The sequence below is a fragment of the Taurulus bubalis genome (genome assembly GCF_910589615.1).
Source record: "Taurulus bubalis genome assembly, chromosome: 10".
NCBI classification, from domain to species: Eukaryota; Metazoa; Chordata; class Actinopteri; order Perciformes; family Cottidae; genus Taurulus; species Taurulus bubalis.
Window position 1 is genome coordinate 28,099,471 of NC_136598.1, and position 27,356 is coordinate 28,126,826.

A 27,356-nucleotide genomic window follows, 5' to 3' on the forward strand; every position below is an offset into this window, starting at 1 on the left:
ATCAAAAAGAACATAAGGGATCAAAAATAAAATAAAGGATCAAAAATTACATAAATGATCAAAAAAAACATAAGGGATCAAAAATAAAATAAAGGATCAAAAATAACATAAACGATCAAAAAGAACATAAATGATCAAAAAGAAAATAAAGGATCAAAAACAACATAAATGATCAAAAAGAACGTAAAGGATCAAAAAGAACATAAATGATCAAAAAGCAAATAAAGGATCAAAAAGAACATAAATGATCAAAAAGAACGTAAAGGATCAAAAAGAACGTAAAGGATCAAAAAGAACATAAATGATCAAAAAGAACATAAGGGATCAAAAAGAAAATAAAGGATCAAAAATAGCATAAACAATCAAAAAGAACGTAAAGGATCAAAAAGAACATAAAGGATCAAAAAGAACGTAAAGGATCAAAAAGAACATAAAGAATCAAAAAGAACATAAAAGGATCAAAAAGAACAAAAGGGATCAAAAAGAACGTAACGGATCAAAAATAACGTAAAGGATCAAAAAGAACATAAATGATCAAAAAGAACATAACGGATCCAAAAGAACATAAAGGATCAAAAAGAACATAAATAATCAAAAAGAACGTAGAGGATCAAAAAGAACATAAATGATCAAAAAGAACATAAACGATCAAAAAGAACATAAAGGATCAAAAAGAACAAAAGGGATCAAAAAGAACGTAAAGGATCAAAAAGAACATAAAGATCAAAAAGAACATAAACGATCAAAAAGAACAAAAGGGATCAAAAAGAACGTAAAGGATCAAAAAGAACATAACGGATCCAAAAGAACATAAAGGATCAAAAAGAACATAAATAATCAAAAAGAATGTAGAGGATCAAAAAGAACATAAATGATCAAAAAGAACGTAAAGGATCAAAAAGAACATAAACGATCAAAAAGAACGTAAAGGATAAAAAAGAACATAGAGGATCAAAAAGAAAATAAAGGACCAAAAAGAACATAAATGATCAAAAAGAACGTAAAGGATCAAAAAGAACATAGAGGATCAAAAAGAACGTAAAGGATCAAAAGGAACATAAAGGATCAAAAAGAACATGAAAGGATCAACAAGAATATAAAGGATCAAAAAGAACATAAAGGATCAAAAAGAATGTAAAGGATCAACAAGAACATATAGGATCAACAAGAACAAAAAGGATCAAAAAGAACATTAATGATCAACAAGAACATAAAGGATCAACAAGAACATAAAGGATCAAAAAGAACGTAAAGGATAAAAAAAAAAAACATAACGGATCCAAAAGAACATAAAGGATCAAAAAGAACATAAATAATCAAAAAGAACATAGAGGATCAAAAAGAACATAAATGATCAAAAAGAACATAAACGATCAAAAAGAACATAAACGATCAAAAAGAACAAAAGGGATCAAAAAGAACGTAAAGGATCAAAAAGAACATAACGGATCCAAAAGAACATAAATAATCAAAAAGAACGTAAAGAATCAAAAAGAACATAAAGGATCAAAAAGAACGTAAAGGATCAAAAAGAACATAAACGATCAAAAAGAACATAAACGATCAAAAAGAACAAAAGGGATCAAAAAGAACGTAAAGGATCAAAAAGAACATAACGGATCCAAAAGAACATAAAGGATCAAAAAGAACATAAATAATCAAAAAGAATGTAGAGGATCAAAAAGAACATAAATGATCAAAAAGAACATAAACGATCAAAAAGAACATAAAGGATCAAAAAGAACATAAAGGATCAAAAAGAACATAAATGATCAAAAAGAACGTAAAGGATCAAAAAGAACATAAACGATCAAAAAGAACGTAAAGGACAAAAAAGAACATAGAGGATCAAAAAGAAAATAAAGGACCAAAAAGAACATAAATGATCAAAAAGAACGTAAAGGACCAAAAAGAACATAAATGATCAAAAAGAACGTAAAGGATCAAAAAGAATATAAAGGATCAAAAAGAACGTAAAGGATCAAAAGGAACATAAAGGATCAAAAAGAACATGAAAGGATCAACAAGAATATAAAGGATCAAAAAGAACATAAAGGATCAAAAAGAATGTAAAGGATCAACAAGAACATATAGGATCAACAAGAACATAAAGGATCAAAAAGAACAGAAAGGATCAAAAAGAACGTAAAGGATCAACAAGAACGTAAAGGATCAACAAGAACATAAAGGATCAAAAAGAACATAATGGATCAACAAGAACATAAAGGATCAAAATATCAATATATTATTACTATTTCTTCCTGCAGACGAAGCAATGCATGCTGGGAAGTGTTCCTCTGATCAGCTGATCTTCATCGTTTATAACTATAAACTTTATTTATGTATTTATCTCTATCATCATATTCATCATTAATAATAATACAGCTTTCTGCATTTAAACATGTTAACATTTACACATTTTAACTTTTACATATTTAAACATTTTAACATTTACACATTTACATATTTAACATTTACATATTTTTATGTTTAAATATCATTGTTTTATATTTTAACAGAAGAATACAAATCTGTTCTCTGATAAGTGAAGAGAGAGAGAGAGAGAGAGAGAGAGAGAGAGACAGAGAGAGAGAGAGAGAGAGAGAGAGAGAGAGACAGGTAGCTCGCGCTGGAGGAGGTGACGTAGACCGTGAGGATGACGTCAGCCCCGCTGTCTCGGGGTGTGTTTGTTTGTGAGAGGGAGGGAGAAGCTGAAGAGCAGAGGACAGACAGGAGGAGCAGCAACAGACAGGAGGAGGACAGACAGGAGGAGCAGCAACAGACAGACAGGAGGAGCAGCAACAGACAGACAGGAGGAGCGACAGACGGGAGGAGGATGGCCCGGCGGAGCGGCCATCGGTAGCCGTCGGTAGCGCTCTGTTCTCGGGGACGGAGCTCCAGGATGAGCGTGGCGCTGCAGGACCTCCGGAACACCGTGAGTACACGCGCACGCACGCGCACGAGTCAAACAAGCGTACATGCACACGCAACGTGCACGCGCCCGGACGCGACACACGCAACCCACTCGCTCCTGCGTCCCTCGTGCACCTGATCACCTGTCAATCACTGCGAGTGTGTGTGTGCGTGCGCGTGCGTGCGTGCGTGTGCGTGTGTGTGTGTGTGTGTGTGTGTGTGAGATGACGTCACTGATCAAACAGGTTGATTGGTTCCTTCTCTGATCAATAACTCAACATGAAGCCGCTCAGACGTTCAGAACCACAGAAGAAGAACTGATGACGTCATGTAAACTAATTGTTCTTTCAGATGAGGGACAATAAACTCAACTTTATTTATACAAACAACCAGCACAAATAACACCATCATAACACAATAACAACAATTACAATAATTATAATAGAACAATTCATAACAATACTACTAATAAAACAATTAATATTAACAATAAATAACAACAATTAATGATACAAATTATTAACAATATAATGATAATAATAATAAAAACAATAATATTAACATGTTTATAGATTTAACAACTTTTTAACTTTCACTCAAACCAGAAAAAAAATATTTAATTGTAAAGTTTTGTTGATGATCAGGGCTCTGGTGACTGGTGACTCCATATCATGATAAATGTCTCAATATTTTAATTGAGTCTCTACTTTTTAGAAACTCCAGGAAGTTAAGAGGAAGTTCAAGGTGTGAAAATAAAGCGCTCCTTCAGGGTGAGTTGAGGAATCAGGCCAAGCCACATTCCTCCAGCCTGCCTGAGGAGACAAGCCCAGGGGACGAGAGCCCGCCGGTCCTTTAACCTGTTGGTTTGGTGATCTCTGGTTGCATCATGGTGACCAATCAATCAGCTGGTTAGCATTAGCCGTTAGCATGCAGTCCACATAGCTGATAAATTAAGTTTAATAATAAAGATTTCAAATCACATTTCACTAAAATTATGAAACAGTTCACAACCTTTCTCAAGATTTCTTCATGTATGCAGAAATAAACCTCATTTAATGAAGACCGATTTACAGTTCAGTCTTCAGTAGCTGAGGTTTGTTCTCTAGTTAGAAACTAGTTAGTGAGAAGTTACTGAGTTAAGAGATACTAAGTCATTATTAGAGACACTAAGTCACTATTAGAGAAACTAAGTTACTATTAGAGCTACTAAGTCATTGTTTTGAGATACTAAGTCATTATTAGAGACACTAAGTCACTATTAGAGAAACTCATTATAAGATAAACTAGCTCACTATTAGAGATACTAACTCATTATAAGAGATACTAACTCATTATTCGATAAACTAACTCATTATTAGATAAACTAACTCATTGTTAGATAAACTAACTCATTATGAGATAAACTAGCTCGCTATTAGAGAAACTAACTCATTATAAGAGATACCAACTCATTATAAGAGATACTAACTCATTATAAGATAAACTAACTCATTATAAGAGATACTAACTCATTATAAGAGATACTAACTCATTATTAGATAAACTAACTCATTATTAGATAAACTAACTCATTGTTAGATAAACTAACTCATTATGAGATAAACTAGCTCGCTATTAGAGAAACTAACTCATTATAAGAGATACCAACTCATTATAAGAGATACTAACTCATTATAAGATAAACTAACTCATTATAAGAGATACTTACTCATTATAAGAGATACTTACTCATTATAAGATGAACTAACTCATTATAAGATGAACTAACTCATTATAAGATAAACTAACTCATTATAAGAGATACTTACTCATTATAAGAGATACTTACTCATTATAAGATGAACTAACTCATTATAAGATGAACTAACTCATTATAAGATAAACTAACTCAATATAAGAAACTAGCTCGCTATTAGAGATACTAACTCATTATAAGAGATACTAACTCATTATAAGATAAACTAACTCATTATTAGAGATACTAACTCATTATAAGATAAACTAACTCATTATTAGAGATACTAACTCATTATTAGAGATACTAACTCATTATTAGATAAACTAACTCATTATTAGAGGTACTAACTCATTATTAGAGGTACTAACTCATTATTAGATAAACTAACTCATTATTAGAGATACTAACTCATTATTAGATAAACTAACTCATTATAAGATAAACTAACTCATTATTAGAGATACTAACTCATTATTAGAGATACTAACTCATTATTAGATAAACTAACTCATTATAAGATGAACTAACTCATTATAAGATGAACTAACTCATTATAAGATAAACTAACTCATTATTAGATAAACTAGCTCGCTATTAGAGAAACTAACTCATTATTAGAGATACTAACTCATTATAAGATAAACTAACTCATTATAAGATAAACTAACTCATTATTAGATAAACTAACTCATTATTAGATAAACTAGCTCGCTATTAGAGAAACTAACTCATTATAAGATAAACTAACTCATTATAAGATAAACTAACTCATTATTAGATGAACTAGCTCGCTATTAGATAAACTAACTCATTATTAGATAAACTAACTCATTATTAGATAAACTCACTCATTATAAGATAAACTAGCTCATTATTAGAGATACATCAGAGATGTAAACGTCTAAACCACAGAGACATTAAAGACGCGTTCAGAGACTTCAATCATTGATTCGTCATCGCAGTTTAAGATGTTTTCCTTTGATTGTCTTTGTGTGAAAATTCCCAAGCTGGCAGAGTGTGTGTGTGTGTGTGTGTGTGTGTGTGTGTGTGTGTGTGTGTGTGTGTGTGTGTGTGTGTTGGGCAGGGTTTACTGTTTCCTGTCTGCAGCTCTGTGACTTCCTGTCTTAAGACGCCCAGTTTCCATTTGAGCAACAAAACAAACCAAAACCCCTCCGACCACATCTTTTAAAACCTGACTGATTCTTCATCACCTCCTTCTTCATCTTTAGTTAAACCTCAGACTGGTTTCAGTGGGTCCAGTACTCAGACTGGTTTCAGTGGGTCCAGTACTCAGACTGGTTTCAGTGGGTCCAGTACTCAGACTGGTTTCAGTGGGTCCAGTACTCAGACTAGTCCTTCAGGTCTAAAGCTTGAGGCTGGAGGTCGGATGTGGAGGTTAATGAGGTTTATGAGTGGGGGGTCAAAGGTGACGACCTTCAGGTGCTGAGGTCATCAGTCAGATGAAGGTCAACAAACTGGTCCCAGTGACTCAATGTCTCTCAGTGTCTCTCAATGTCCTCAATGTCTCTCAGTGTCTTTCAATGTCTCTCAGTGTCTCTCAGTGTCTCTCAATGTCTCTCAGTGTCTCTCAATGTCTCTCAGTGTCTTTCAATGTCCTTCAATGTCCTCAGTGTCTCTCAATGTTTCTCAATGTTTCTCAATGTCTCTCAATGTCCTCAATGTCTCTCAATGTCCTCAATGTCTCTCAGTGTCTCTCAATGTCCTCCATGTCTCTCAATGTCCTCAATGTCTCTCAATGTCTCTCAATGTCCTCAATGTCTCTCAATGTCTCTCAGTGTCTCTCAATGTCTCTTAATGTCCTCAATGTATCTAAATGTCTCTCAATGTCTCTCAATGTCCTCAGTGTCTCTCAATGTCTCTCAGTGTCTCTCAATGTCTCTCAGTGTTTCTCAATGTCTCTCAGTGTCTCTCAATGTCTCTCAGTGTCTTTCAATGTCCTCAGTGTCTCTCAATGTCTCTCAATGTCTCTCAGTGCCCTTCAATGTCCTCAGTGTCTCTCAGTGTCTTTCAATGTCCTCAGTGTCTCTCAGTGTCTTTCAATGTCCTCAGTGTCTCTCAGTGTCTCTCAGTGTCTCTCAATGTCCTCAATGTCTCTCAATGTCTCTCAGTGTCTCTTAATGTCTCTCAATGTCTCTCAGTGTCTCTCAATGTCCTCAATGTCTCTCAGTGTCTCTCAATGTCCTCAATGTCTCTCAATGTCCTCAGTGTCTCTCAATGTCCTCAATGTCTCTCAGTGTCTCTCAGTGTCTCTCAATGTCCTCAATGTCTCTCAATGTCTCTCAGTGTCTCTCATTGTCTCTCAATGTCTCTCAGTGTCTCTCTGTGTCTCTCAATGTCCTCAATGTCTCTCAATGTCTCTCAGTGTCTCTTAATGTCTCTCAATGTCTCTCAGTGTCTCTCAATGTCCTCAATGTCTCTCAGTGTCTCTCAATGTCCTCAATGTCTCTCAGTGTCCTCAGTGTCTCTCAATGTCTCTCAGTGTCTCTCAATGTCCTCAATGTCTCTCAATGTCTCTCAGTGTCTCTCAATGTCCTCAATGTCTCTCTGTGTCTCTCATTGTCTCTCAATGTCTCTCAATGTCCTCAATGTCTCTCAATGTCTCTCAGTGTCTCTCAATGTCCTCAATGTCTCTCAATGTCTCTCAGTGTCTCTCATTGTCTCTCAATGTCTCTCAGTGTCTCTCAGTGTCTCTCATTGTCTCTCAATGTCTCTCAATGTCTCTCAGTGTCTCTCAATGTCCTCAGTGTCTCTCAATGTCTCTCAATGTCTCTCAGTGTCTCTCAATGTCCTCAATGTCTCTCAGTGTCTCTCAATGTCCTCAATGTCTCTCAATGTCTCTCAGTGTCTCTCAATGTCCTCAATGTCTCTCTGTGTCTCTCATTGTCTCTCAATGTCTCTCAATGTCCTCAATGTCTCTCAATGTCTCTCAGTGTCTCTCAATGTCCTCAATGTCTCTCAATGTCTCTCAGTGTCTCTCATTGTCTCTCAGTGTCTCTCATTGTCTCTCAATGTCTCTCAGTGTCTCTCATTGTCTCTCAATGTCTCTCAATGTCTCTCAGTGTCTCTCAATGTCCTCAATGTCTCTCAGTGTCTCTCAATGTCCTCAATGTCTCTCAGTGTCTCTCAGTGTCTCTCAATGTCCTCAATGTCTCTCAATGTCTCTCAGTGTCTCTCAGTGTCTCTCAGTGTCTCTCAATGTCTCTCATTGTCTCTCAATGTCTCTCAGTGTCTCTCTGTGTCTCTCATTGTCTCTCAATGTCTCTCAATGTCCTCAATGTCTCTCAATGTCTCTCAGTGTCTCTTAATGTCTCTCAATGTCTCTCAGTGTCTCTCAATGTCCTCAATGTCTCTCAGTGTCTCTCAATGTCCTCAATGTCTCTCAATGTCTCTCAGTGTCTCTCAATGTCCTCAATGTCTCTCTGTGTCTCTCATTGTCTCTCAATGTCTCTCAATGTCCTCAATGTCTCTCAATGTCTCTCAGTGTCTCTCAATGTCCTCAATGTCTCTCAATGTCTCTCAGTGTCTCTCATTGTCTCTCAGTGTCTCTCATTGTCTCTCAATGTCTCTCAGTGTCTCTCATTGTCTCTCAATGTCTCTCAGTGTCTCTCAATGTCCTCAGTGTCTCTCAATGTCTCTCAGTGTCTCTCAATGTCCTCAATGTCTCTCAATGTCTCTCAGTGTCTCTCATTGTCTCTCAATGTCTCTCAGTGTCTCTCAGTGTCTCTCATTGTCTCTCAATGTCTCTCAATGTCTCTCAGTGTCTCTCAATGTCCTCAGTGTCTCTCAATGTCTCTCAGTGTCTCTCAATGTCCTCAATGTCTCTCAATGTCTCTCAGTGTCTCTCAATGTCCTCAATGTCTCTCAATATCTCTCAGTGTCTCTCAATGTCCTCAATGTCTCTCAATGTCTCTCAGTGTCTCTCAGTGTCTCTCAGTGTCTCTCAATGTCCTCAATGTCTCTCAATGTCTCTCAATGTCTCTCAGTGTCTCTCAATGTCTCTCAGTGTCTCTCAATGTCTCTCAATGTCTCTCAGTGTCTCTCTGTGTCTCTCATTGTCTCTCAATGTCTCTCAATGTCCTCAATGTCTCTCAATGTCTCTCAGTGTCTCTTAATGTCTCTCAATGTCTCTCAGTGTCTCTCAATGTCTCTCAATGTCCTCAATGTCTCTCAGTGTCTCTCAATGTCCTCAATGTCTCTCAATGTCTCTCAGTGTCTCTCAATGTCCTCAATGTCTCTCTGTGTCTCTCATTGTCTCTCAATGTCTCTCAATGTCCTCAATGTCTCTCAATGTCTCTCAGTGTCTCTCAATGTCCTCAATGTCTCTCAATGTCTCTCAGTGTCTCTCATTGTCTCTCAGTGTCTCTCATTGTCTCTCAATGTCTCTCAGTGTCTCTCATTGTCTCTCAATGTCTCTCAGTGTCTCTCAATGTCCTCAGTGTCTCTCAATGTCTCTCAGTGTCTCTCAATGTCCTCAATGTCTCTCAATGTCTCTCAGTGTCTCTCAATGTCCTCAATGTCTCTCAATGTCTCTCAGTGTCTCTCAATGTCCTCAATGTCTCTCAGTGTCTCTCAATGTCCTCAATGTCTCTCAATGTCTCTCAGTGTCTCTCAGTGTCTCTCATTGTCTCTCAATGTCTCTCAGTGTCTCTCAATGTCCTCAATGTCTCTCAGTGTCTCTCAATGTCTCTCAGTGTCTCTCAATGTCTCTCAATGTCCTCAATGTCTCTCAATGTCTCTCAGTGTCTCTCAGTGTCTCTCAATGTCCTCAGTGTCTCTCAATGTCTCTCAGTGTCTCTCAATGTCTCTCAGTGTCTCTCAGTGTCTCTCAGGACAGACAGACAGATGTTATATAAGCTGTAGTGAACTCCATTAGAGCAGAATGGAGATGATTCACACACATTATCTAATTACACACACACACACACACACACACACACACACACACACACACACACACACACACACACACACACAGTGACATCACCCTCTCGTCTCCCAGCAACCCCACCCCCCCCCCCTCTGTGTGCGTCATCAATTAGAGAGAGGGAGAGAGACAGAGAGACAGAGGGAGAGAGAGAGAGAGAGATAGAGACAGGGAAGAGAGAGAGATAGAGAGGGGAGAGAGATAGAAAGGGAGAGAGAGAGAGATAGAGACAGGGAAGAGAGAGAGATAGAGACAGGGAAGAGAGAGAGATAGAGAAAGGGGAGAGAGGGGATAGAGAGAGGGGAGAGAGGGGATAGAGAGAGGGGAGAGAGAGAGACAGAGGCAGACATGTTTCAGATTCGGTCTCCAGGAAGGAAGCAGTTGGTAACCTTTAGTTTCTTGTTGCACCATCAGACAGGAAGACCTGTCTGATGTCCTCACTATGTCCTCACTATGTCCTCTCTATAACCTCACTATGTTCTCACTATGTCCTCTCTATAACCTCACTATGTCCTCACTATGTCCTCTCTATGTCCTCTCTATGTCCTCACTATAGCCTCACTATGTCCTCACTATGTCCTCACTATAACCTCACTATAGCCTCACTATGTCCTCACTATGTCCTCACTATGTCCTCACTATAACCTCACTATAGCCTCACTATGTCCTCTCTATGTCCTCTCTATGTCCTCTCTATGTCCTCTCTATGTCTTCACTATGTCCTCTCTATGTCTTCACTATGTCCTCTCTATGTCTTCACTATGTCCTCACTATAACCTCACTATGTCCTCACTATGTCCTCTCTATGTCCTCTCTATGTCCTCTCTATGTCTTCACTATGTCCTCTCTATGTCTTCACTATGTCCTCTCTATGTCTTCACTATGTCCTCACTATGTCCTCTCTATGTCCTCTCTATGTCTTCACTATGTCCTCTCTATGTCTTCACTATGTCCTCTCTATGTCCTCTCTATGTCTTCACTATGTCCCCACTATGTCCTCACTATGTACTCACTATAGCCTCACTATGTCCTCTCTACGTCCTCTCTATGTCCTCACTATGTCCCCACTATGTCCCCACTGTGTCCTCACTATATCCTCACTATGTCCTCACTATAACCTCACTATGTCCTCACTATGTCCTCACTATAACCTCACTATGTCCTCTCTATAGCCTCACTATATCCTCATTATGTCCTCACTATGTCCTCACTATAACCTCACTATGTTCTCACTATAGCCTCACTATATCCTCACTATGTCCTCACTATGTCCTCACTATAACCTCACTATAGCCTCACTATAACCTCACTAAGTCCTCACTATGTCCTCACTATGTCCTCACTATAGCCTCACTATAACCTCACTATGTCCTCACTATGTCCTCACTATAGCCTCACTATATCCTCACTGTGTCCTCACTATGTCCTCACTATGTCCTCACTATAACCTCACTATGTCCTCACTATAGCCTCACTATATCCTCACTATGTCCTCACTATAACCTCACTATGTCCTCACTATGTCCTCACTATGTCCTCACTATAACCTCACTATGTCCTCACTATGTCCTCACTATAACCTCACTATGTCCTCACTATGTCCTCACTATGTCCTCACTATAGCCTCACTATGTCCTCACTATGTCCTCACTGTAGCCTCACTATGTCCTCACTATGTCCTCACTATAACCTCACTATGTCCTCACTATGTCCTCACTATGTCCTCACTATAACCTCACTATGTCCTCACTATGTCCTCACTATGTCCTCACTATGTCCTCACTATAACCTCACTATAACCTCACTATGTCCTCACTATGTCCTCACTATGTCCTCACTATAGCCTCACTATGTCCTCACTATGTCCTCACTATAACCTCACTATGTCCTCACTATGTCCTCACTATGTCCTCACTATAACCTCACTATAGCCTCACTATGTCCTCACTATGTCCTCACTATAACCTCACTATGTCCTCACTATGTCCTCACTATGTCCTCACTATAATCTCACTATAGCCTCACTATAACCTCACTATGTCCTCACTATGTCCTCACTATGTCCTCACTATAACCTCACTATGTCCTCACTATGTCCTCACTATGTCCTCACTATGTCCTCACTATAACCTCACTATAACCTCACTATGTCCTCACTATGTCCTCACTATGTCCTCACTATAGCCTCACTATGTCCTCACTATGTCCTCACTATAACCTCACTATGTCCTCACTATGTCCTCACTATGTCCTCACTATAACCTCACTATAGCCTCACTATAACCTCACTATGTCCTCACTATAACCTCACTATGTCCTCACTATGTCCTCACTATGTCCTCACAATAACCTCACTATGTCCTCACTATAACCTCACTATAACCTCACTATGTCCTCACTATGTCCTCACTATGTCCTCACTATGTTCTCTCTATGTTCTCTCTATGTCCTCATTATGTCCTCACTATAACCTCACTATGTCCCCACTATGTCCTCACTATAACCTCACTATATCCTCACTATGTCCTCACTATATCCTCACTATGTCCTCACTATGTCCTCATTATGTCTTCACTATATCCTCACTATGTCCTCACTATATCCTCACTATGTCCTCACCATGTCCTCATTATGTCCTCACTATATCCTCACTATGTCCTCACTATATCCTCACTATGTCCTCACTATATCCTCACTATGTCCTCACTATGTCCTCACTATATCCTCACTATGTCCTCACTATGTTCTCTCTATGTCCTCACTATATCCTCACTATATCCTCACTATGTCCTCACTATATCCTCACTATGTCCTCACTATGTTCTCACTATGTCCTCACTATAACCTCACTATAGCCTCACTATAACCTCACTATGTCCTCACTATGTCCTCACTATGTCCTCACAATAACCTCACTATGTCCTCACTATAACCTCACTATAACCTCACTATGTCCTCACTATGTCCTCACTATGTTCTCTCTATGTCCTCACTATGTCCCCACTATGTCCTCACTATAACCTCACTATATCCTCACTATGTCCTCACTATATCCTCACTATGTCCTCACTATGTCCTCATTATGTCTTCACTATATCCTCACTATGTCCTCACTATATCCTCACTATGTCCTCACCATGTCCTCATTATGTCCTCACTATATCCTCACTATGTCCTCACTATATCCTCACTATGTCCTCACTATATCCTCACTATGTCCTCACTATGTCCTCACTATATCCTCACTATGTCCTCACTATGTTCTCTCTATGTCCTCACTATATCCTCACTATATCCTCACTATGTCCTCACTATATCCTCACTATGTCCTCACTATGTTCTCACTATGTCCTCACTATAACCTCACTATGTCCTCACTATGTCCTCACTATGTTCTCTCTATGTCCTCATTATGTCCTCACTACGTCATCACTATGTCCTCTATGTCTGAGGACCAGCAGTGTCCTTCAGGCTGAGCAGAGCTGTGATGCTAGCATGCTAACATGCTCACACTGCAGTGGTTTGAGTTAATAAAAGATGTGTGTTTGTGTGGCTGATCCAGGATCAGAGCCGAGGGCTGCAGTGTTTATGTTCCTGCCTCACGTCCACTGAGTGTAAACAGAGGAAGGGAAGATTTATTTGTTCACACTTAAAGACCTCCGCATGCTGCTACCTTGGTTTCCCCTCCTGACACTAGCTGGAGAGTTTAACACGAAGAACCAGACAAACGCATAAACAAAGATAATATACTTCTTCTTTTAACACGTACATGTACTTGTATGTACCTTAGGTACATAAGGTTAAGTTAAATAACTGGATTAATATAACCCTAAAAGATGTTAAATGTGAACACAAATAATGACAACTTCCTGTTGCTGCATTCTCTCTCCCGACCACCAGGGGGCGACTCCTCTGGTTGTATAGAAGTCTATGCTTCATGTGTTAAAGCTGCATTCTCTCTCCTGACCACCAGGGGGCGACTCCTGGTTGTATAGAAGTCTATGCTTCATGTGTTAAAGCTGCATTCTCTCTCCTGACCACCAGGGGGCGACTCCTCTGGTTGTATAGAAGTCTATGCTTCATGTGTTAAAGCTGCATTCTCTCTCCTGACCACCAGGGGGCGACTCCTGGTTGTATAGAAGTCTATGCTTCATGTGTTAAAGCTGCATTCTCTCTCCTGACCACCAGGGGGCGACTCCTCTGGTTGTATAGAAGTCTATGCTTCATGTGTTAAAGCTGCATTCTCTCTCCTGACGACCGGGGGGCGACTCCTCTGGTTGTATAGAAGTCTATGCTTCATGACTGGCAGGTCTGGGAGTCAAACCTCAGAGGTTGTTGTGTCTGAAAGCTGAGATCAGATGTCGAGTCCCAGAAGGCGGTTTGAGCTTTCAATGAATAATAAAATAGAGACGAGCGATCGATTCCTGAAGAGGACGAGTCCTCCGAGACAGGAAGCTGGCGAACGTCTTTACTTCCTCATACGAGACCTTATGGAAAGTCCATGAATACTTTCAGAATAAAAGTCAGAAACTGCTCCTGACCAAGTGGAAGTACTGGTTCGTCTTGAATTCTAGTTTTTCGTTATTTGTCACTTTGTTAAGATTTTGTTCCTGATCCTAAACCTCTACATATTATTGGGGCAATAAAATCCTTATTGTTCACACCTTACCCTGGTCCACAGTAGTAAAACTCGGTTCTGGTCCATCTAGTCTCTACACCCTCTCCTGGAGGTCCTGGTCCCATTCGAGACCTGTATACTGATAAAGACGGATGGCATGACTCGGGTTCTGTTTCCTGTCCCCCCTCATGTCCTCATGTCCTCATGTCCTCATGTCTTCATGTCCTCTCCGTCTCTCTGCAGATGTCCAACTATAAACGAGCTACGTTCGAAGAGGACGAGGTGTCGGACGCTCCGGCTGAGGCGGCCTCGTCTCCTGACCGAGTGGAGGTCAGTGAACGCAGCGCGAACGAACCAACGCAATCGCAAAGAAAGGAGTTTTTATTTTTATTACAACTAGGACATCTTCTGAAATCCCCCCTCTAACTGGTCCCAGGTGATCTCAGAGAGACTTAAATCCACTTCTCGGGGGCCTCGGGGGGGTTGGTGGTGGGGCTCAGACTGAAACCCAGCAGGGGGCCACATCGTGTGGGTCCCCTTCCCACAAAGAGAGGCCCAGCAGGGGGGCTGGACCACCGCCAGGTCTGGAGGAGGTTCAGTGAGTCCTAGTGTCCGTGGTCCATTGTCGGTCCCTAATCCAGACCCCACCCGCTCAGTGCATTCATTACAGTTGAACTATTTAAATAAAGTTTTTCTGAAGATTGTTATCGGTTTGTTTCCTGTTTTATTTGATCAGATGGGACTTCAACATGGTGTACTTAGACCAGTGGTTCTCATTAGTTCATGCATGAACATGTTTCTTCCTCCAAAGTGAGGCGTGACCGAACAAGTTTGAGAACCACTGGTTTAGTTAAGCATTCATTGATTTTAACCATTTTGCAACAGCATTCTAACAAAATGGTTCAAGCTGAATTTGTATTGAAAGAACTTTTTGTGACTCCTCCATTCGTGCTTTTTCAAATAATAGAATAAAGAAAATGTAAATCCCTTTCAAGTAAACCAGATCGCTCCATCAGACAGAAACTAATAACATGTGCAATCACTTTGTTAGAACAATGCAAAAAATTGCCTATTGTGGCTGAAATAACCTGTTTTGTGCTGAATATAAGATCATAACAATAATGTTCAACTTGTGTCAAACTAAATGAACAGATATGTGTGAGGATGAGTCAAATGCAGAGAATAATTTGACCATAAAGGATTATAAAAAATAAAAATACCTCCGTGCCCCACAGTTTGAGAACCACTGACTTAGACCCCCCCTTAGTGTCCTTGGGCCCTGTCCTTGGGCCCTGTCCTTGGGCCCTGTCCTCAGCCGGTCCCGTCTGTCTCTCAGGTGGGCTTCAGGAAGGGGGGCGTGGACCTCCTGGGCCGGAGAACCCAGCTGGAGGTTCTGCTGTCGGTTCTGCTGCTGGCCTCCCTGCTGGCCCTGCTGGCCTCCCTGCTGGTCCTGGGTCTGGGGTTCAGCTCAGGTAAGTCCTCTAACCCCGCCCACCCTCCTTCCTTTGAACCTCCTTCAGTGCTTTGTCCTCCTTTACTCCCTCCCTTCCTTTCCTTTCCCTCCTCTTCTCTCCTTTCCTACTTCACTCCTCTCCTTCATCCTTTCCTTTCTTAGTTCTCCTCCCCCTCCAGCCGCCTCCTCATTTCCTGTCCAGCCTCGCTTGTCTTTCCTTTCCTATTACTCCTTTTCTCCTGTCTTTTCATTCCTGGTCTTCTTCATCCTCTCCTTCTCTACCTCCTTTGTTACTTTCCTATTCCTTCCTTCTTGCCCTCTTTTTCTTTCCTTCTCTGCCTCTTATTTATTTTTCCTTTCCTTGTGCTTCCTTTCCTTCCATTTACCTCACCCTTTCCTTTCCTGCCCACACCCATCCTTCCCTGTGTCCTTCTTCCCTCCTCATTCATGCCCACCCTTCCTCTTTTCCTTCCCAGCCTCCTCATTTCCTTCTCTTCTCCTTCACAGCCTCCTCATTTCCTTCTCTTCTCCTTCACAGCCTCCTCGTTTCCTTCTCTTCTCCTTCCCAGCCTCCTCATTTCCTTCTCTTCTCCTTCCCAGCCTCCTTGTTTCCTTCTCTTCTCCTTCCCAGCCTCCTCATTTCCTTCTCTTCTCCTTCACAGCCTCCTCGTTTCCTTCTCTTCTCCTTCCCAGCCTCCTCGTTTCCTTCTCTTCTCCTTCCCAGCCTCCTTGTTTCCTTCTCTTCTCCTTCCCAGCCTCCTTGTTTCCTTCCCTTCTCCTTGAAAGTCTCGGTTTAAACAGACACAACAGTTTATCCTAACATGTAAAACACTTCCTGCTTCTCCAGTTCAGTTTGTTGTATTTCCCATGATGCCATGCAGACGGTGGGCGTGACCTGTGCCTGTCGGAGGCGTGCGTCACGGTGGCCAGTCAGATGGCGGAGGCCATGGACCGCAGCGCCGACCCCTGCAGCGACTTCTACCAGTTCGCCTGCGGAGGCTGGATGAGGAAGAACCCGCTGCCGGACGGGCGCTCCAGGTGGTCCACCTTCAACCGCATCTGGGAGCAGAACCAGGCGCTGCTCAAGCACCTGCTGGGTGAGTGGGGTGAGACGGGTGGAGAGGGGGGTGTTTGTTAACATAATTATGTTACCAGCCCTTGTGTGGATCATAGTCCCCTGGTGATATAGTTATGTTACCAGCCCTTGTATGGATCATAGTCCCCTGGTGATATAGTGATGTAGAGTTGTGTATCGTCTGCATAATGATAACACACATTGTTGTTGTTCATAGTGAGTCAGTGGCAGCATGTAGATGTGAACAGAAGAGGCCCCAGTATTGAGCCTTGAGGAACACCACATGTCATCCTAGTCAGCTCTGATGTGTAATTAACTACCGACACAAAGTATTGTCCTTTAAGGAGGATTCAAACCAGTTAAGTGCTGCAGCAAGTCCTGCCCAGATATCAGTCTGTCTAGCAGTATGTCTTTCGGGGTCTAAACCCGCCTTCTTTAGAGACAGACAGGTGGCCTTGAGAGTGAGACGGGTACAGACTAACACAACCTTGTTCTGTAGAGAACGGGACCTTTAACGGCAGCAGCGAGGCCGAGAGGAAGACCCAGTCCTACTACCTGTCGTGCCTCAACACCCAGAGGATCGAGGAGCTCGGGGCTCAGCCTCTCGTGGACCTCATCGCCAAGGTAACCGCATCGCGATGCGTTCAAGGACGTCTAGAAATGAATATTAAACCAAGACGATGTCGGCTGTTTCTGAAGTTTGAAGATGGTGAAATCAATTTATTCAAATTGTATTATTATTGTTATTATTATGATGTATTAACATTATTGTTTTGTTATTCACTTTTTTATTAATTATGATTTATAATAAAAACAGACGTAGCGTTTATTAACTCTGGACTCTGAACCGGACTCTGATCTGGACTCTGTTGGTTCTGTAGATTGGGGGCTGGAACATGACGGGTCCTTGGGAGAAGGAGAACTTTATGGAGGTTCTGAAGGCGGTCTCTGGTCCATACAGAGCTCAGCCCTTCTTCAGCGTCGGAGTCAACGCTGATCCCAAGAACTCCAACAGCAACGTCATCCAGGTAAGCCAGAACCAGACTGGACCGGAAAGCGACTGGACCAGAACCTGACTAAACCTTAACCAGACTGGACCAGAACCAGACTGGACCAGAATCTGACTAAACCTTAACCAGACTGGACCAGAACCAGACTAAACCAGAACCAGACCAAAGCAGAACTATGTTTAACTAGAACCAGAACCAGACTGTATCAGAACCACGTTTAACTAGAACCAGAACTAAAAACAGAACCAGAACCAGACTAAACCAGAATCTGACTACACCTGAACCAGACTGTACAAGAACCAGAACAACGCTGAACTAGAACCAGACTGAACCAGAACCTGACGGGGTGGACCAGCTGGTCAGAATGTTTTGTAAATTGACACAAACACCTGGAGGTTGGTCCTCTCAGCTGATTGGTCCACAGGTGAGTCACTCACATGTTGGCTTCCTGTCCCCAGTTGGACCAATCGGGGCTCTTCCTGCCGTCCAGAGACTATTACCTTAACAGGACGGCCAACGAGAAGGTGAGGACTTCAAGTTTATTTAGAGGTCGTGGACTCTGAACCACGGAGATGGTCCACGATGACATCATGCGGTGCACCTGCAGGTACTGGTGGCGTACCTGGACTACATGGTGGAGCTGGGGCGGCTGCTGGGGGGCGAGAGGAGCTCCACTCAGATCCAGATGCAGCAGATCCTGGACTTTGAGACGGCGCTCGCCAACATCACCGTCCCTCAGGACCAGCGGCGGGACGAGGAGAAGATCTACCACAAGGTCGCCATCTCTGAGCTCCAGGTGAGGGCGGAGTCCAGGTGCTGCTAACGCTACTAGCTCTCCTGTTGGTTCTCTGTTAGCGGTAATGCTAACGCTACTAGCTCTCCTGTTGGTTCTCCGTTAGCGGTGCTCCTAACATTACTAGCTTTCCTGTTGGTTCTTCATTAGCGGTAATGCTAAAGTGACTAGCTCTCCTCCTGTTGGTTCTCCTTTAGCGGTAATGCTAAAGTAACTAGCTCTCCTCCTGTTGGTTCTCCTTTAGCGGTAATGCTAAAGTAACTAGCTCTCCTCCTGTTGGTGCTCCTTTAGCGGTAATGCTAAAGTAACTAGCTCTCCTTCTGTTGGTTCTCCTTTAGCGGTAATGCTAAAGTAACTAGCTCTCCTCCTGTTGGTTCTCCTTTAGCAATAATGCTAAAGTAACTAGTTCTCCTCCTGTTGGTTCTCCTTTAGCGGTAATGCTAAAGTAACTAGCTCTCCTCCTGTTGGTTTAAACACTGATTGATTGTTTAGAAAGGCACATGATCAGAGAATAGATGATGTCCTGATCACAGAACATTAGCTAAAAGGCTAACAGGCTAGAACAAGATGGTGGACAGCTCTGTTGTGTTAGCGTCATCCTCTTTTTCTTTCTTTCACTTCCTTTCTTCATGACTCTGTCCTCTCGTTTCCTTAGTGGTTAGGAAGACAAGAACAGAAGGACGCATGTATTTGTATAAGAGACGAGGTCTGTCTGCCTGTCTGTCTTTCTCTCTCCCTGTCTGTCTGTCTGTCTGTCTGTCTGTCTGTCTGTCTATCTCTCTGCCTGTCTGTCTCCCTGTATTTCTCTCTCCCTGCCTGTCTGCCTGCCTGCTGCAGCTCTCTGTCCTTCAGGGTAGCGGATGCTCCTGGGGTCACCATGGCAACAGTTGCCAAGAGCTGTTGCCATGTGCCTGCATCTCTGCAGAAGGAGGCGGGGTTAGATAACGGTTATTAAATAAACACGGAGCCTCTTCAGCTTTCCTGGATCCAGTCGGTGCAGATTTTTTTTTTTTCTCTTCGTCCTTCGTCGTAAAAAAAACCAAAACAACGGACAATGTTTTTATTTATTGCTGTTGACGTTAAAAGTGACATCACAGACCTGTGGCCTGGTTGTTACTCCATGTGGGGAGCAGTGAGGAGGGTCCATGTAGTGTGGTATGCATCATGTTGCCATCAGGGTGTAATCACCTCCATCTCAGACGGCTGTGTTTACATTAGCTTCTCCAGCTGGAGGCGGAGTCCACCATGTTCCCAAAAGCGGTTGGACTGACAGTAGAGCTGTCAGTAGGACTGTCAGTAGAACTGTCAGTAGAACCGTCAGTAGAACTGTTAGTAGAACTGTCAGTAGAGGTGTCAGTGGGACTGTCAGTAGGACTGTCAGTAGAACTGTCAGTAGAACTGTCAGTAGAACCGTCAGTAGAACTGTTAGTAGAACTGTCAGTAGAACTGTCAGTAGGACTGTCAGTAGAACTGTCAGTAGAGCTGTCAGTAGAACCGTCAGTAGAACTGTGAGTAGAACTGTCAGTAGAGGTGTCAGTAGAACTGTCAGTAGAACTGTCAGTAGAACCGTCAGTAGAACTGTCAGTAGAAATGTCAGTAGAACTGTCAGTAGAACTGTCAGTAGAACCGTCAGTAGAACTGTCAGTAGAAATGTCAGTAGAACCATCAGTAGAACGGTCAGTAGAACCGTCAGTAGAACCATCAGTAGAACCGTCAGTAGAACTGTCAGTAGAGGTGTCAGTAGAGGTGTCAGTAGAACCGTCAGTAGAACCGTCAGTAGAACTGTCAGTAGAGGTGTCAGTAGAGGTGTCAGTAGAACCGTCAGTAGAACTGTCAGTAGAAACGTCAGTAGGACTGTCAGTAGAACGGTCAGTAGAAAGGTCAGTAGAACTGTGAGTAGAACTGTCAGTAGAACTGTCTGTAGAACTGTGAGTAGAGCTGTCAGTAGAGCTGTCAGTTGGACTGTCAGTAGAACTGTCAGTAGAGGTGTTAGTAGAACTGTCAGTAGAGCTGTCAGTAGAACCATCAGTAGAACGGTCAGTAGAACTGTCAGTAGAACCATCAGTATAACCGTCAGTAGAACCGTCAGTAGAACTGTCAGTAGAACTGTCAGTAGAGGTGTCAGTAGAACTGTCAGTAGAGCTGTCAGTAGAACCATCAGTAGAACGGTCAGTAGAACTGTCAGTAGAACCATCAGTATAACCTTCAGTAGAACCGTCAGTAGAACTGTCAGTAGAGGTGTCAGTAGAACCATCAGTATAGGAGCCTCTTCAGCTTTCCTGGATCCAGTCGGTGCAGATTTTTTTTTTTTCTCTTCGTCCTTCGTCGTAAAAAAAACCAAAACAACGGACAATGTTTTTATTTATTGCTGTTGACGTTAAAAGTGACATCACAGACCTGTGGCCTGGTTGTTACTCCATGTGGGGAGCAGTGAGGAGGGTCCATGTAGTGTGGTATGCATCATGTTGCCATCAGGGTGTAATCACCTCCATCTCAGACGGCTGTGTTTACATTAGCTTCTCCAGCTGGAGGCGGAGTCCACCATGTTCCCAAAAGCGGTTGGACTGACAGTAGAGCTGTCAGTAGGACTGTCAGTAGAACTGTCAGTAGAGCTGTCAGTAGAACTGTCAGTAGAACCGTCAGTAGAACTGTCAGTAGAACTGTCAGTAGAGCTGTCAGTAGGACTGTCAGTAGAACTGTCAGTAGGACTGCCAGTAGAACTGTCAGTAGAACCGTCAGTAGAACTGTCAGTAGAACTGTCAGTAGGACTGTCAGTAGAACCGTCAGTAGAACTGTCAGTAGAGCTGTCAGTAGGACTGTCAGTAGAACTGTCAGTAGGACTGCCAGTAGAACCTTCAGTAGGACTGTCAGTTGGGCTGTCAGTAGAACTGTCAGTAGAACTATCAGTAGAACGGTCAGTAGAACCGCCAGTAGGACTGTCAGTAGAACTGTCAGTAGGACTGTCAGTAGAACTGTCAGTAGAACGGTCAGTAGGACTGTCAGTAGGACTGTCAGTAGAACGGTCAGTAGAACGGTCAGTAGGACTGTCAGTAGGAGGTCTGACATTGTGGTAAAATGGCTGTGTAAATTAATGTATGTACATTTTATAGTATTTTTACCTCTTTACTAGTCCTTTGTATTTTTACCTCTCAGAACACAGAAGCTTACGTTCACAACTTCAGACGATCAGAAGGAATCCTTCATTTAAAGGAACCCTTCGGTCATTTAAAGGAACCCTTCGGTCATTAAAGGAACCCTTCGGTCATTTAAAGGAACCCTTCGGTCATTTAAAGGAACCCTTCGGTCATTAAAGGAACCCTTTGATTGTTTAACGGAACCCTTCGGTCATTTAAAGGAACCCTTCGTCATTTAAAGGAACCGTTCGGTCATTTAAAGGAACCCTTCGGTCATTTAAAGGAACCCTTCATCATTTAAAGGAACCCTTCGGTCATTAAAGGAACCCTTCGGTCATTTAAAGGAACCCTTCGGTCATTAAAGGAACCCTTCGGTCATTAAAGGAACCCTTTGATTGTTTAACGGAACCCTTCGGTCATTTAAAGGAACCCTTCGTCATTTAAAGGAACCGTTCGGTCATTTAAAGGAACCCTTCGGTCATTTAAAGGAACCCTTCATCATTTAAAGGAACCCTTCGGTCATTAAAGGAACCCTTCGGACATTTAAAGGAACCCTTCGGTCATTTAAAGGAACCCTTCGTCATTTAAAGGAACCCTTCGTCATTTAAAGGAACCCTTCGGTCATTTAAAGGAACCCTTCGTCATTTAAAGGAACCCTTCGGTCATTAAAGGAACCCTTCGGTCATTTAAAGGAACCCTTCGGTCATTTAAAGGAACCCTTCGGTCATTAAAGGAACCCTTCGGTCATTTAAAGGAACCCTTCGGTCATTTAAAGGAACCCTTCGTCATTTAAAGGTACCCTTCGGTCGTTATTGTTATTGTTCTCTAGCTGAACCAAAGTCTCAGATTTCAGTGAGTTTATCTGTGTCGTTGAAGGAGAACTTAAAGTGAAGTGTTTGACCTTCAGCGCCCTCTGCTGGCCAACTCTAGTATGAACCTCTTTATTGAAAACTCTTTCAAACATGAATAACCTTTCTGTTCAGATCCTCTTCAGTAACTCACTTCAATCAGTCAGGGGACAGTTCTGCCTCCTGCCTCCTGTCTCCTGTCTCCTGCCTCCTGCCTCCTGTCTCCTGCCTCCTGTCTCCTGTCTCCTGCCTCCTGCCTCCTGCCTCCTGCCTCCTGTCTCCTGCCTCCTGTCTCCTGTCTCCTGCCTCCTGTTTGCTGTCTGCTGTCTCCTGTCTCCTGTCTCCTGTCTCCTGCCTTCTGTCTTCTGTCTTCTGCCTCCTGTCTCCTGCTCCTGCCTCCTGTCTGCTGTCTCCTGTCTCCTGCCTCCTGCCTCCTGTCTCCTGTCTCCTGTCTCCTGCCTCCTGTCTGCTGTCTCCTGTCTCCTGTCTCCTGCCTTCTGTCTTCTGTCGTCTGTCTCCTGCCTCCTGTCTCCTGCCTCCTGTCTCCTGTCTCCTGCTCCTGCCTCCTGTCTCACTGTCAACCTGACCCCGAGGTCTCTTCTTCTGTGGTGCCAGGTGCTGGCCCCGTCCGTGGACTGGCTGGACTACCTGTCGTCCTCGCTGTCCCCGCTGGAGCTCAACGACACGGAGCCCGTGGTCCTGTACGCCAAGGAGTACCTACAGCAGGTGTCCGACCTCCTCAACAAGACGGACCGCAGGTGAGTCCAGCGCCACCTGTCTGCCGCGCGTCGGTGGATGGCAGCAGGTGTCTCACCTGTCTGTCTCACCTGTCTGTCTCACCTGTCTGTCTGCCTGCCTGTCTGTCTGTCTGTCTCCCAGTCTGCTGAACAACTACATGATGTGGACGCTGGTCCAGAAGAGCGTGGCCAGTCTGGACCAGCGCTTTGAGAACGCTCAGGACAAACTGCTGGAGAGCCTGTACGGGACCAAGAAGGTACTTCTACTGCAGTACTGCTCAAGTACTACTGCTACTGTAGTACTGCTACTGTTACTACAAGTACTACTACGCTTACTGATCCAGTTATTTATTTTACTGCAGCAGGTACAAACACTTCTAATACTACAGTAACGACGGTCGGTAATCCTCCTCCCAGCCCCAGTTCTGTTGAAGGAGCTGGTGGCGCTTCCACTGGTTCTATCTGTATCCATTCATGCTTCTTACTGGCATTAATGGGTTCCACTGGGAACCAGTTTAGGGGTTTCCTTTGGGCTGCAATGGTTTTCTTTTGGCTGGTTCTGACCTGGTTTTGGAAGCTTCGCCTGTACTCCTGTACTCGGGGAACTGGTTCCTTCTGTCTGTTATTGGTTGTAACGGATGTACAAATAACTCTAACTGGTTCTGGCCTGCTTTCTCTGTAGTTGTTGTGGCTCTCACTGGTGAACTCTAAGTGGTTCTAAATGGCACTGGTTTTAACTGGTTTTGGAAAGCAGGAAGGTTCCACCTGTGTGGGTACCGATGGGGGGAACTGGTTCCAGCTGTCTGTCCTTGGTCCTCACTGGTCTTCTACTTCCTGTAACTGGTCCCACATGTGTGTAACTGGTTGTGGTTTGTTGCAGTCCTGCACTCCCCGCTGGCAGACCTGCATCGGGAACACTGATGACACCCTGGGCTTCGCTCTGGGAGCGCTCTTCGTTAAGGCCACCTTCGACAAGCACAGCAAAGACATTGTGAGTCACAGAACTGAACCAATGAGGAAACACTGATCAGAGATCCAGCTGGTCCTGGATCAGCTGGCCCTGGATCGGGTGGTCCTGGATCAGCTGGCCCTGGATTGGGTGGTCCAGGACCAGTTGCAGGTCTGATCTCCTGTGTCTCTGCCCCTCAGGCCGAGGAGATGATTAACGAGATCCGCTCAGCGTTTAAAGAAGCTCTGGACCGACTCAACTGGATGGACGACCACACGAAACGGGCTGCTAAAGAAAAGGTACAGAGACAGGTGGACAGACAGGTGGACAGACAGGTGGAGGTAAAAGTGCTGATAGGTCTCATTGTCTTTGTTTGTCTCCGTTAGGCAGACGCAATCTACGACATGATCGGTTTCCCAGAATTCATCCTGGACCCCAAAGAGCTGGACGACGTGTTTGACGGGGTAAGTGACAGCTGTCAATCATGTCTCTGTACCTGTAGGCAGTAAGACAGGTGTCTCTTCACTTGTGGCAGTAAGACAGGTGTCTCTTTACCTGTAGACAGTAAGACAGGTGTCTCTTTACCTGTGGCAGTAAGACAAGTGTCTCTTTACCTGTGGCAGTAAGACAGGTGTCTCTTTACCTGTGGCAGTAAGACAAGTGTCTCTTTACCTGTGACAGTAAGACAGGTGTCTCTTTACCTGTGGCAGTAAGACAGGTGTCTCTTTACCTGTGGACAGTAAGACAGGTGTCTCTTTACCTGTGGCAGTAAGACAGGTGTCTCTTTACCTGTGGACAGTAAGACAGGTGTCTCTTTACCTGTGGCAGTAAGACAGGTGTCTCTTTACCTGTAGACAGTAAGACAGGTGTCTCTTTACCTGTGGCAGTAAGACAGGTGTCTCTTTACCTGTGGCAGTAAGACAGGTGTCTCTTTACCTGTGGCAGTAAGACAGGTGTCTCTTTACCTGTTTCAGTACGACGTGTCCGACGACAGCTTCTTCCAGAACATGTTGAACTTCTACAACTTCTCGTCCCGGGTGATGGCCGACCAGCTGAGGAAGACTCCCAACAAAGACCAGTAATGATGACGAAGACCAGTAACACAAACCAACACAACCAGTCGCGTGCTAACAAACACATTATGTATCCTGGTTTCACACATAATAACACAAATAGATTAAAACAACAACATTAAAATAAACAAACAAATGTATGTGAAAAGGGGCGGGACAAAGCTGCTTTCAAGAGAAAACTAAATGATTAGTTATCTTTTTAAATACGTAGCATCACTAATTATTCATAATTTTTCCAAACATCACATGACTGTTCATGAACACTGTAAACAGGAAGTACCCGTTTTCCCGTACTCTTTCAGAATAAAAGGTGCTTGATACTTCAGATATTCCTCATGAACTCAAACAAACACATTTCATGGAAAGAAATTGTATAACTGGATCCATAACTGGATTATGGGTCAATAAACTGGTTTCAACTGGTATCTCTGTCCTACTGGAGAACATTTGCTTTTGTTCTTTTACAGTTTCTGTGTGAACGCCACAATATGTATGCAGAACATGAATAATAATTAATAAGAAAAGTAAACACCTCCGTTTTGTGAACAAAAGAGAACTAAAAACCAAGTATCATGAAGGTTATGTGTTATACATGTGTTATAACAGAATGTTATAAATGTGTTATAACAGAATGTTATAAATGTGTTATAACAGAATGTGTATGTGTGCAAGACGGACGTGATTATGAGTTATAATCTGAAAAAGATGTTTGGAATGTTTCCAGAAGTTCCAGGAAATGTAATAGTTTGAGCTCTGATTTGAAACGATCTGAAGAGGAATCTGTTAGATCCACCAGTTATCTCCTCATCTCCTCTCCTCATCTCCTCTCCTTGTCTCCTCTCCTCTCAGGTGGAGCATGACTCCTCCCACAGTTAACGCCTACTACATGCCCACTAAGAACGGCATCGTCTTCCCTGCTGGGATCCTCCAAGCTCCTTTCTACGCCCACGACCACCCCAAGTCCGTTTGCTCCACCTGTCTGTCTGTCTGTCTGTCTGTCTGTGTGTCTGTGTGTCTGTCTGTCTGTCTGTCTGTCTGTCTGTCTGTCTGTGTGTCTGTGTGTCTGTCTGTCTGTCTGTCTGTCTGTCTGTGTGTCTGTGTGTCTGTGTGTCTGTGTGTCTGTCTGTCTGTCTGTCTGTCTGTGTGTCTGTGTGTCTGTGTGTGTGTGTGTGTGTGTGTGTCTGTCTCTCTGTCTGTCTGTTAGGACGTGTTAAACCTGTGAAATAGATCAAACAGACTCCATAGAGATGAAGGTTCCTGATGAACCAGTAGATCGTAAAAACCTTCAGGACACATGTTGTGTCTGTAATGAGCTCTGCAGCCTGTAGGTCTGAACGTTAGACCGCCAATCTGTGGTTTTAAACTTATATACTATATACTTAAACATATATACTTATATATATATATAATCATATATATAATCATATATAATGATGTGTGTTTTCAGGGCGCTGAACTTCGGCGGCATCGGCGTGGTGATGGGTCACGAGCTCACACACGCCTTCGACGATCAGGGTGAGTTTGAGTTTTGAGTCACATGTTCGCTTCCTGATTGAGGGGATGATGTGTTCACTACACTCTGTAAACATGAGACTTGAAGTCTCCTTGTTCATTGAGGTGAAGGAGGTGAAGTCTCCTTGTTCATTGAGGTGAAGGAGGTGAAGTTTCCTTGTTCATCGAGTTGAAGACTCCTTGTTCATTGAGGTGAAGTCTCCTTGTTCATTGAGGTGAAGTCTCCTTGTTCATTGAGGTGAAGTCTCCTTGTTCATTGAGGTGAAGTCTCCTTGTTCATTGAGGTGAAGTCTCCTTGTTCATCGAGTTGAAGTCTCCTTGTTCATTGAGGTGAAGTCTCCTTGTTCATTGAGGTGAAGTCTCCTTGTTCATCGAGGTGAAGTCTCCTTGTTCATCGAGTTGAAGTCTCCTTGTTCATTGAGGTGAAGTCTCCTTGTTCATCGAGTTGAAGTCTCCTTGTTCATCGAGGTGAAGTCTCCTTGTTCATCGAGTTGAAGTCTCCTTGTTCATCGAGGTGAAGTCTCCTTGTTCATTGAGGTGAAGTCTCCTTGTTCATTG

At 43.0% G+C, this 27,356-nt stretch overlaps 1 protein-coding gene across 2 annotated transcripts in view; it reads left to right on the forward strand.

Annotated features, from left to right (window-relative positions):
• The first annotated feature begins 2,778 nt into the window (after positions 1-2,778).
• The window catches only part of ece2b (endothelin converting enzyme 2b), a 32,291-nt gene continuing 7,713 nt past the window's right edge, over positions 2,779-27,356 (forward strand). Inside the window, exons 1-16 of one of the 2 annotated variants that reach the window (XM_079224667.1) lie at positions 2,779-2,944; positions 14,458-14,544; positions 15,551-15,686; positions 16,549-16,764; positions 17,242-17,366; positions 17,624-17,770; positions 18,211-18,276; positions 18,360-18,548; positions 23,143-23,285; positions 23,407-23,521; positions 24,145-24,255; positions 24,414-24,512; positions 24,600-24,677; positions 25,188-25,291; positions 26,136-26,246; positions 26,734-26,801. In XM_079224667.1, coding sequence (XP_079080793.1) covers positions 2,903-2,944; positions 14,458-14,544; positions 15,551-15,686; positions 16,549-16,764; positions 17,242-17,366; positions 17,624-17,770; positions 18,211-18,276; positions 18,360-18,548; positions 23,143-23,285; positions 23,407-23,521; positions 24,145-24,255; positions 24,414-24,512; positions 24,600-24,677; positions 25,188-25,291; positions 26,136-26,246; positions 26,734-26,801 — 1,837 coding nt within the window. In that variant the 5' untranslated portion in view covers positions 2,779-2,902. The remainder of the gene's footprint in view (positions 2,945-14,457; positions 14,545-15,550; positions 15,687-16,548; positions 16,765-17,241; positions 17,367-17,623; positions 17,771-18,210; positions 18,277-18,359; positions 18,549-23,142; positions 23,286-23,406; positions 23,522-24,144; positions 24,256-24,413; positions 24,513-24,599; positions 24,678-25,187; positions 25,292-26,135; positions 26,247-26,733; positions 26,802-27,356) is intronic. The other variant, XM_079224666.1, reaches the window with a different exon arrangement.